General features: G+C 37.2%; 1 protein-coding gene across 11 annotated transcripts in view; it reads right to left on the bottom strand.

The window, feature by feature from the left end:
- Nucleotides 1-646: 646 nt before the first annotated feature.
- The window catches only part of Ndae1 (Na[+]-driven anion exchanger 1), a 917,075-nt gene continuing 905,758 nt past the window's right edge, over nucleotides 647-11,963 (bottom strand). For 9 of the 11 annotated variants that reach the window (XM_068228592.1, XM_068228596.1, XM_068228595.1 and 6 more), the window contains 2 exons: nucleotides 9,372-9,477; nucleotides 647-1,674 (listed from right to left, as the gene is read on the bottom strand). In XM_068228592.1, the coding sequence (XP_068084693.1) occupies nucleotides 1,594-1,674; nucleotides 9,372-9,477 (187 nt within the window). In that variant the 3' untranslated portion in view covers nucleotides 647-1,593. Of the gene's footprint in view, nucleotides 1,675-9,303; nucleotides 9,478-11,963 lie in introns of all 11 variants that reach the window. The other 2 variants (XM_068228594.1, XM_068228593.1) reach the window with 2 other exon arrangements.

The following is an 11,963-nucleotide window of genomic DNA, read 5'->3' as shown; positions in this document are numbered from 1 at the left end:
ATCGTGCGAGAAGTCTAGTCATAACAGCGACGACCAGCATGGAAGGCCATCGCCAAGCATAGTCCAACGTATAAGGCAAACTGGGCCTGGCCAACAACTCTCTGTAGACGCATATGTGGAAGTCAGCTGGCGTCAAGAAAAAGGTCACCTGGGTAGTAATACCCAAGGACAAATGGTTTAAGTGGTGGCTGAACTACACGGAGAAACCATGGCAGGCCCTCTTGGAATCAATAAGAACTTGGATCATGTCGAGCAACTTTAGTACTGGGTGCATCGAAAGATGGTGCCAAATGTGCAACACTTGCACAATGAGCCAAGACCCTCAAACCCAGAGTAGGGGCCAGACGCAGCTCTACATTGGAATGCCTTTCGAAAGGATAGCCACCAACATCACAGGACCTCTTCCAGAGTCATCGTATGCCAGAAATTACTAGCTGCTTCTAGCTATGGACTATTTCACCAAGGCCACTAGCCCCAGTGTTATCATTACCTTTCAATCTTTGATTTATATATATTTCCAAGTTTATAAGAGTACTTGGTGATTTACACTTTTCAATGCATTTCTGGGAATGTGCTTCCTTTAGGATTACAGAGTGTGAATACAGCGAAATGAGGGAGGAACAGGTAATTTTAAATGAAACAATGATTAACAAGTTAAATACTATAATTATTTAATTATTTCATTCATTCAAAATTATGAAATCTTTGTTCAGTTCTCTCTTCAGAAAGGTGTTCTTCAGTGTTATCGCTTTTAAAAGAGATAAACAATGATGTATGATAATGAAATTCAAAGCAAAACAATAGAAAGAAAAGATCGATTTGCACACTACAGCTCATTAAAATAGAATGACCTTTTCATTCGGTGTTAGCTTTGAATCTCTTTGCTCTATATTCCATGAAAACATTTTCCATTAAAAATGAGTTACAAATAATCCAGATCTTATCTGGCTCATTATAAGATACATTTTGAAAGGAGACCTTCCTGTGACAACCTCTTAAAACTGCAATTTCTAACCTAAACATTCAATGCTCATTTATTTCAAAGTAAAGCCAGCAAATTAAGAAATGCTGTTCCAGAAAAATCTCCATAGAAATATTTTTTTATGAGTAAAAAACTTATTAAGATGCGTTAAGTGATTATGTTTCCTTTTTACGTTTTTAATTTTCTCTCAGCCCATCTATGTAAAGGCTAAAAATCTCACAAATTTTGGCAAGAGTAGGTAAGTCTACTTGTTATAACTATCATTACAACATTAAAGTCAACCAAGAATCTGTGATATATTTTCTGTCTTCTTGATTGATCAGGGGATGGATGGATGCTCAACAACTGTTCATGGTTGTATTGTGCAGCAGCTACCATTTGCTTCACAGACAAGTAAAAGCATATAAAGGTACAAAGCATGTTGATGTATTTTCACTCTATGATCGACGATTGATTTACGTACATTTAAAAACCACTTGGTGAAAAATACAAAGAGCACCAAATGCTGTTGTAACCTTTCCTTTCCCTTTTTTTTTTTCTTTGCACTAAAAGTGATGAGGAACTGATTCTATACACTGAAACAACATTTGCTTACAACAAAATCATACATTCTATACTGAAGTTTCAGCAGCATTCACACCATTAGCCTTCCTACTCTCATTTGCACATTCTATTAAGTGGCGAGGGTCCACCTGAAAAATAAAATAATTTTAAAATTATAGTGCAACAAGTTGAAATGGCAACATTAATCTAAGCAAAGAAAAAGCATTAGGAAACATTTCACAATTTAATACTTTATACAATACTCCACCCGCATACCATTAATCCTCAAACATGGAATAATTTTAAACAATTCCTTCCATAATAACTCAAGGCTCGTATAATTATATATAGCACATTACCTTCAACAGGGTAATGAAATATGTTTTATCTCATTGCTTTCAAGTTTTGTAAATGGAACAATGTGTCAGATGCATACATTATAATGTGCTTTAGATTTCCAGCATTCTCATTTAAGGTTTGGGCTTCACTGCTAGCCTTGGTAGCCCTCAGTATATGTCACTGCGCTAGAGGTTCCAGATCAAATTCTAGTAGTTCCTAATTTTAGAACATTCTGGGAGACTAGTCCACTGTTAATCAGCTTCTGCTAGGAGCTTCTTTATTGCAAGCCTCAACAACTCACTGCTGTTATTGTTTTGCTTGCTACTGGCCCACACTGTCACCGCCATTTATTATCTCTCAATGGCATTCTTTCCGGCCACCCAGAGTCAGCCTTCATTGTCCCAATGATCCCTTCTTAAACCTGCTAGACTCAAGTTGCTCCACGATAAGGTGCAAGCTGGTGTAGGTGGACGAACATCATTTTCCCTGAGGGAGGCAACTGAATCCAGTTGACTCATTAATCCTTGTGATAACAGCAACTGGAACTTCAGTGACTTCCCTTCATCCATAAGGGTCAATGTAGATACACTTAGTCACCTTCCTGCAATTCTACTGAGGGCCCTGGTGTTTCTTGGCAGGTATCTCAGTTTGATCTTTGAATCCTACTCGAAGATTAGAAGCCGCAGGATAGTAATCACCTTCATTGAATTTTGGAAGGCCTATGACTCCGCAGACAGACAAACCATTAGTAAAATTCTAAAGGGACCAGGACTGGACAACAAAACCCAAAGAATCAATCCACAAACCTTGCCTAACACACACTCCAAAATTGAGTTCAGTGGAAAAATCTTGGAAACCTTCGAAGTTAAAACAGGGGTCAGACAAGTTGGTGGGCTTGCCCTACTCCTCTTCAACTGCATCCTTGAAAAAGTTGAGAGAGAATGGTGCAATGAGCTGATCAGTGGAGGTGTCCTGAGTGGCTCAATCACAAGAGGGAGGGGTTGAGAGTAGCAGATGACAAGGCACTGATCGCTGAATCTCTGGAAATAGTGGAAATCCATGTCAAGTGTGTCAGAAGACAGGCGGCCAAAGCAGGACTCCAAATGCCACTGGAGAAAGCCAAGTACTTCACCAACCTCAAAGAGGCTGACAGAGGGATGTTGCTAGAAGAAAATGAAATCAAGTGAGTGGAGAAATTGAAGTACCCTGGCGAATGGATTGAACCCAACTTGTCAGAGAAGCCAGCCTTCTCTGTGAGAGTTAACAAGCTGGAACTGGTTTATTAACTGACTTGAAACATAACATTCAATGCCTGTCAGTACACAACAGTAATCTGCCCGGAAGCATTTTATGCCATGGAGTATCTGTCACTAAACAAAAAAGCTTGATTGAAAAACAGTCAGAGAGAGAAGCATTCTCAGGAAGATCCCAGGCTTGGTACTGGAAGATGGGGAAAACTGGGCACATCACAATTCAGAGTTCTACTCCCAGACAGAGGGGATCTCTGACTGTCAGGAAAAGGAGGGTAGCTTTGTATGGTCAAGTAGCAAGATTGTCTCCCAACAGACTGATGAACTGCCTGTTGACCTACTGGAAAAAAAGGAAAGCCCGTACCACTTGGCTGACAGAGACTGAGAAGGACATAAAAGAACTGGGACTGAAGGACTTACAGAACAGACAAGCTGTGAGACAAAGAGAAAAAGAAAAACACTGAGGAAGAAACGTATTCCCTGTTTGGAGGAAAGAAAGGAGCTACACCAGGAGAAGATGCGACAAAACTGGGCAAAGATCAAAGTCCAGCAGTTGAACAGGCATGGTGCTAAGTAGGCCTACTCGAAAGAAGAAGAATAAGAATAATAAGAAGAAGTACGAGGGAAACAGGAAAGCCCACAATATACCTCGATGAAACTTTCGTTAACGTTAATCTCATGCGAGACAAAATGTGAATTATTGATAACAAGGAAGGCTTAAAATTTCACACTGGAAAAGATCTTATATAATCTTAGTTCATGCCAGCAGCGAAGCTGATTTTGTAGAAGACACATTGCTTGTTTCTTGGTCCTAATCTACTAAAGATTATCATGAGAAAATGAGTACTAATTCTTGAAGTGGTTCAAAGAGCAGTTAATCCCAAAGCCTTTTGCTCATGATGGACAATGTGAATTATCACTCTTGTGCACAAAACAAAGCACCCACATCAAATAGCTCTAAAGCACAAATGCAGAAGTGGTTACAAGAAAAAATCATTCAGTTTGATGAGGACATAGTTAAGTCTAAATTATATGAACTCGTACAGTTACATAAACTACGATGCAGAATGTATAAAATAGATAAAATTGCTGAAGTAATCAGACACAGTGTAATTAGATTACCTCTGTGCCATTGTGAATGTACCCTATCAAAGTTATATGGGCACAAGTAAAAGACACTGCATGAGAAAGGAATATAAAATTTACCATAGGACATGATTTCAAATATTTTAAAATATGGTATGTTCAATTACTACTGAGAAGTAATTACTACTGAAAGACGCATGCCAGCATGCGAAAAAAAAAAAAAGATTTCTACGGAGAATGAGACCAGCTAACTGACCTCATCACTGAGCAGTTCATCAAAAACTTAATTGCTGATTCTAATCAGGATACTGTGAGCAAAGAAGATGAGCACCCACCCACTTTGTCGTAGTAATGTGAATAAGGTAATATAAATATTATACAGTTGGCCTACATTTATTTTTAGCTTATTATGAGTGACTGGTGGATATAATATGAATATTGTAATCTGGGAGATCATTTATGATTGTGATTAATCTTAAATCAACCTGCAAATGTCTCATTTTTTTATGCCATTTGTGTCGATGGAAATAAGATTGTAAAACCTTTGACATTAGCAAATTTCTGCATTATTTTAATTATTTTATCACTGTACATAGGCCACCATTAATTGTTTAAAATTATTTATAAGATAAATTTGCTATATAGGAAGCAGAATTGCTACTGCTACTACCAATATGCATTGAGGCATTGGACAGTTCTCATCCCTCCACTACTCTGGTTTGAATACAGAAGCAGGAAGAGTAGGCCTACATCAACTCACAGAATGGACTATAATAGAAAACCTTATCAATAGGAAAATGATGGAATGATGACCTTTTGATGGAATGAAATATCTGCCTATGAATATGTATGGAACAGCAGCCACATATCTTGCACAGTGTTTATAGTTCACAACGAGATTAGAACAGACTATTATACTACTGTACTATTGTACTATTAACAATGATCATGAAAGTTTACATCAATAACTCAGGATGATTGTTTCTGTATAACACTGTGATTCAATATGCGTTCTTCAAGAGTGGTTCCACACAGGAGTAGTTCACTTTTGATTCAGATGGAGCAAACTTTTGTAATCAGTCCTGTCATTCACTACTAATAGTGCAAGATAAAAGTCTATTCTGATCATTTTTGTGAACTCTGATGATGACTGTTTTATGAAAGTAACTCCTGTCTCCAATTAATCAACTTCCTATTAACAGGCAAATGCCTTTCACACCATCCAAAGATAAATGTTCCATCATTCTCCAGTGGACCAAGTTAGCAGCTAATATTTCAAGTAACAATTAAGAATTCATGTGATACTTTCAACAATATCAAGCCGGCACCATGGTCTAGGAGTAGAGTGCCTGCCTCTCATCTGGAGGTCCTAGGTTTGATTTGTAACCAAGTCAGGAATGTTTACTTTGATCTGAGGGCTGGCCTAAGGTCCATTCAGCCTAAGTGATTACAGTTGAGGTGAGATAGCCAACCTGATCACCAAGAATAGAAGCTAGGAGGATTTGTCAGGCTGACCACACAGCACCTTATAATGTCGCTTGGTAGGCCATGTTCCATCAGGGCTGTAGAGCCAATTTTTTTCTTCTCAATATCAACAACATACATTTTCCTGACCTCTAAACAGAATAGGTTCCTCTTTAGACCATGGTGTTTGACACTTTCTTGCTACTGTTGTAGCTGTGTTCTAATGGATTAGTCAGGTAGCTAAATGCTACTGGCAGTCAGACTACAGCTGTTCAGCAGTGTGCCTTGGTTTAAGAGTCAAAAAATAGGGAAAGTTTCCTCCCAAATCACCGCTTTAATGTATACATTGTAAATATTGCAAGATAGATTAATGTTAAGACAATGACCCCTTTGCTTTACTCCCATTATGTTTTCATGGGATGAAAAATGTCAGTATATTTGCTCTAAACACCAGTGACACATTACATTATTAAAAATAGGAGAGTTCTTCATAAATGTTACAAATATTCATCAGACATCCATAATTCAGGCGATTTTCTTCAGATGCTGCAACTGTATTGTTTTAATAAAAGTGAAACTCTGTTAAGAAGTTTTTCAAGGGACTGTAAAAAAAACTTCTTAAGCAGGAAACTTCTTAAAAGGGGTAATGCCCAAAAACTTATTCTGTACTTTGAAATACATGTGAAACACACAGCCAACAGATTTCCTTGTTTGTGAACAACACCAAAATAGGCCGATATATAAGAGCTGCTAACAGAAAGCCACAATATAAAAATTCGATCATCATGACAATATTTTTAGAGATAAAGTAAAATGATTGAACATATCGTATTATAAATATATTTTACTTAATTTTACCACGTGGAAAGATTCTCCCTTCAAAACTAGAGACATATCCGGAATAAGCTGGTAAAAAAGTGCGAATTCATCGAGATTAAAAACGTTGCAAGGTTTGCTTATTTTAGCAGACAGAACCATTTCCTCCCACGCTTCCCTTTCCTCCGCACACACACTCTCTGCTTCGCCACAAATTGTTTTGTAAACAATGCCGGCTCAATTTTTAAAGCGGTCCAGCCACCCGTTCGACGCGCTAAAAGGTACCCTTAATTTGCATGCGATTTTTCGGCTTTCTCCTTCACAATAGTCCCACTCAATATCAACAACATACATTTTCCTGACCTCTAAACAGAATAGGTTCCTCATTAGACCATGGTGTCTGACACTTTCTTGCTACTGTTATAGCTATGTGCTAATGGATTAGTCAGGTAGCTAAATGCTACTGGCAGTCAGACTACAGCTGTTCAGCAGTGTGCCTTAGTTTAAGAGTCAAAAAATAGGGAAAGTTTCCTCCCAAATCACCTCTTTAATGTATACATTGTAAATATTGTAAGATAAACTTCGCTGCTGTTTAAACCATATTAGCAGAGCTTGTTCTATTTCATCGTACTTTTCAGATTTAACTTCCTTGCAATTTGCTAAAGTATTCCCTGCAGAAGCAAAGATCTCTTCTTTCTTCGCTATAACGCCGTTCAAAGTACACTGCGGGACCCCCAGCTCCTTTGCCAAAGCAACACGGGAAAGTGCAGATGACTCCACTTTGTCTTTTATTGTTAGTGCCTTTCGCTTGATCTATCTCCTCTGAGTTCCGCTCATTTTCACTTAAAACGTTTGTACGTTGATATTACAAGTACAACTAACTTCGCGACTCCTATTCATACTAATTATGACACTACACTATGCTTGGCAATCTGTAGCTTAGGCTTACAAGACACAAAGACAAGACGTGTACTACAGTTTATTAACATGTGCTTTCTACCTTCCTCACAGCCCTGACACCTGCTTCAAGGATAACGGCAGCAAGTGGGAAATCTGGCAACTTATTCTTAGAGATTCTTAGAACCTAGGCCTAAATCGCCCCTGCATTCCTACTGGTTGTCACGGCAACGGGCGTAGTTTCTGGCTGTTTCGCAAGTACCACATGGCCAAGCCAGTATTGACTTTATTTTCCCGCTTCAATCCTCTTCATGCTATAGGTAATGAAGAAAAGAAACACAGATTCAAAGTTTCAGAAATGAGTGCATGGAAAAGTATATGGGGTATTATGTGGGAGTGATAAAGGCGCAGTAGCAATGCTAGCACATCTAAACGTAAACAGTTTCTTTTCCCACGAGAATTTTATTTCATGTCTCCTCATCCTTGTGCTACGTTCTAATAATGCGATGTAATAATTACGAGTGACACGATAATACAATGTTTAGCTCGTATAAAGGTAAAATTAAAAATAACTTTCAATTTTATGCCAACACATGGTATTGCAATGCCTCTGTGTGCCTCCCACCAACACCCAGTTGGCTATCAACATTCGTTCAACTTCGTAGACGATCGGGATCTTTCAGCCGGCTGTTTGGCGGCATGTGTATCAGCTGGCAATTCGGCTGTTTCCTGCATAGAGTCAGGAAGTTGTTTTTGTTCACCTCACTAATAATGGACAAGGAAAATCTTATCAGTTTAGTTCAAAAACGTAATTTCCTCTACGACAAGACCCATAAGTATTATTGCAACAACGTAAGAGAGAATGCCTGGAAGGAAATAAGCAAGGAAATGAAAAATCAAACCGGTTAGAATATTCAATTTTGTGGTAGATTAACAGTAATGTTGTGGATAAATACACTTTACGGTTTTTAATTAATGTTTAGGCCACCTCGATTAACGACTTCACCCTGTTGCGGCCCGCAAATTACTGCATTAAAGTGTTATCAAACCATCCATTGCGTGCTTTATGTTTCCCACGTAGAATCCCGTTTGATTCTATTCCGCTAGATGGAACAGTGGAGTGAAAACTGATGGGTTTGATTTGATTCCACAAGGTGAGAGCGAGCATCTGGTGTCCGTGTTGTCATAGCATGATGTCGTATGGCCTTGGCAAGCCCGCACAGGTTCCGTGACACCAGACATACCACGAGCGCGTGAATGGTCTAACACAGAGTGCAACTTGTGCGGAGACTGGAGGGTTCTAACCATGGGCTGCTTTGAGCGGACGTTTTCTATCTCAAGGGGCTCTAAAATCTGAACCGTTTAACCGGGAAATATATTTACAACAGAACACTTTAAACGGGAAAAATATACATATGTCTTAATGAAACTGATCAAGGGACCAAGAACATCACACTTCTTAGGCGGGAAAACTTATGCGGGAACTACTTAACCAAAGTTTCACTGTAATAAGATTAAAATGGGAACTAACTACTAATATGTTCTGCAAATGAAGAAATACTGAGATTAAATATTTTATCATTTACATTTATAATTTAAATATTTTAAATAAAATTAACTTTTTTTTTTTACTTTTATAGGAATATTTTATATCTGACATCATAAAAATAATACCAAGGAATAGATTTAGCTTAAATGTGTTAGTTAATGCAGTGATCTACTGAAATACAGGAGGAAAATAGGTCTCCAAGTACTTACTTATTAGTACTTAAGAAATTACACACTGGCTCATGCGTTCTCGATAGCTTGGGGCAAGCAGAAATCCCACCACCTCAGGAAACTACAGCATATGAGCGCATTAACTACAGAGAGCATGCTTGAGTTTGCATGTCTAGGGGTCCAGGCTCGATAAGAGAACCTACTTACAAAACAGTCATCGGTGATCACCTGGTAATGTTGGTTTAGACTTTGGAATCTGAAGTGCCTTTGCCCACCTTAATTATGACACCTTCATCTTCCTCTTCCTCAGGCATTGTGGATAACCTCTTCCTCTCCTCTTCCGTCAGAGCATCCTTTTTATTTCCTCTCTTTTTCTTTGAGCTGTGGGGGAAATTAAATAACAGTCATGAAAACACTTCCTACACAAATGTGCATACTGAAATTTTATATTACAGTGAAAATAAAGTTTTGTATATATATTAACAACTATTTGTAACTACTAATAGGATTAACAGATGTTAGGTTGTCAGATTTGTTTCTGCAAGAGTTCATTATGTCAGAAACCAATGACTCTCACTTAAAAATTTCTCAAATGCCAGAGGTTTCAGCTGATACTCAATCCTTGGGAATAGAAGGCCAACAACTATCCAATTGCAGGAATGAAGTTGGCTCAAATAGTTAAAAGTATGCATGTTTGTGCTAATTTTATCATTAATTCTGTCATAAGCTTTAGTCATAAACTCAAACATTTTGTAGGCCACTAAGCAGAAATTTTGGCTGTTTATTGTTGTCTCTGATAGGAGTAAATGAAGATATATTTCTCACCCAAAATGATCAAACATTTTAATGTCACCGCATCAAAAAAGGTGTATAATAATATTTATTATTATTATTATTAATAATTGATGGACTTTTCCTGGTATACTGAACCATATTGACACTGCAAATATGTCAACATTTCAGTTCCTCTTATCTAAATATTTAAAACACTAGGCTGATTTTTGTGACCGCAAGTCTGAGAGAACGGATGAACCGATTGACACTGAAAAGCATTCTGACGAAAACTCTTGGCCTGTAGATTCGCAGAGTGCCTTTAAAAGCATAGCTGGACAGAGAGCTCTAATCCCTCGAATTAGCTTAACAACATCCGATGAAGTACTTCCATTTTCTTTCAAAAGGTGTCAATTTCCAATTTGCTAGGCATTTTGTATCATGATCAATAAACCTCAAAGGATGTGAAGGTCTCTATTTACCTCAGCCTGTTTTCAGCCATGGCCAGTTAAATGTTGTAATGTCAAGAGAGCATTTTAAAGTTGCAAAAGGTAATTGTACAAGGTATGCACCAAGCAAGTAACTGTGGGGTTTAGATCATGCAGTTATTAGCTTGCCTTCAAAAGAGAGTGGGTTTGAATCCCACTGTTGGCAGCCCTAAAGATTGTTTTCTGTAGTTTCCCATTTTCACACCAGCAGGTAAATGCTGGGGCTGTACCTTAATTAAGGCCAAGGTTGCCTCCTTCCCACTTCTAGCCATTTCCTATCCCATCATCATCGTAAGACCCACCTGTAGGTAAAATTCTAAAACAGTAAGGTACAAGGAATGTTGTATATAAGGAAATCCTTTAATAAATAATTACCCCATTGACAGTCATGTCTTGATGGGTTTCAGCTAGTTATTGATAATTATGCAAGATATTTTCAAGTTTAACACTTTTCTCTGTGCAATGGCACCCTAACAGAAACTGTGGTTCTTACTTTCTAGAAAAGATAGGTATCAACACTTTCTAATAAAAACAAAAATAAAAACTAGCAGCAGACTCTTGTACAAAATAACCAGTGTCAATCTTTGTACAGTATATCTTGTCCCGTGCTAAATTGTCTTTCATAATTAAATATTTCTTGTCTTACTCTTTCATATACTGTTATCCAATAAACATCTGTGGTTCTATTATATTAGTGTAATGATAACTTCTGAAGATTGAAATGAAATTAAGATTCCTGAAATTTGTATTCTTTGAATTTTTTGGAAGAAGTTCTAAATATCAGAGTTTTGATACTTTCCACCATTTGTATCAAATACTGTAATTCAAATTTGTTCTAAACGCACAGATATACTCCCTATTATTGGCAAAGTGTAGAAGAGAATAGACTGGAATAGCGGTTTAATAAGTCACTGAACATAGACTTCACCAAATCTTAAAAAAGCAATAAAATCTTTACACAACATTACACTAATTGAAAGAAATATTATTTACAGAAAATACACATGAAAAATATCAGAGTGTAGATTATCACTAAGAAAGGATTTTTGGATATTCTGTCACTAAAGGGGTAAAAAGGGGGGTGAATTGTTTAAATGAGTATATCTTTATCTCAAAAACTGAAAAGTCCACAGATGTAAAGATTGGTATTTGGAATCTCCTTTAAAAATAAAGAAACATGTATTTTTTTGTTTATGGAAAATTCCATTAAGGGGGGGGGTTTGAATACCTTTTATGAGGATACTTATATCTCATAAATTGAATATGTTACAGACATAAAAATTAGTATTTGGAATCTCCTTTAAAAATAAAGAAACTTTTTTTTTAGACAATCCACTTACAGGTGTGAACAGGAGTGACAAAAAGGGGGGTGAATGTTTAAAATGAGTATATCTATAGTATATCTCAAAAACATTTCATGTTGCAGACATGAAAACTGGTATTTGAAATCTCCTGTAAAACTAAAGAAGCATGGGAATTTTGTTTTTGGAAAATCCACTTAAGGGGAATTGAAAACGGGGGTGGATTTTTAATACTTAACATGTTACAGATGTGCAAATTGGTATTTTTTATCTTTTAAAAATAAAGACGTATTTTTTGGTTTGCAGA

This window comes from Anabrus simplex, chromosome 7 (genome assembly GCF_040414725.1).
Source record: "Anabrus simplex isolate iqAnaSimp1 chromosome 7, ASM4041472v1, whole genome shotgun sequence".
In the NCBI taxonomy this organism is placed as follows: domain Eukaryota; kingdom Metazoa; phylum Arthropoda; class Insecta; order Orthoptera; family Tettigoniidae; genus Anabrus; species Anabrus simplex.
Note: the sequence above shows the minus strand (reverse complement) of the source record. Positions and strands in the feature narration are given on the sequence as shown.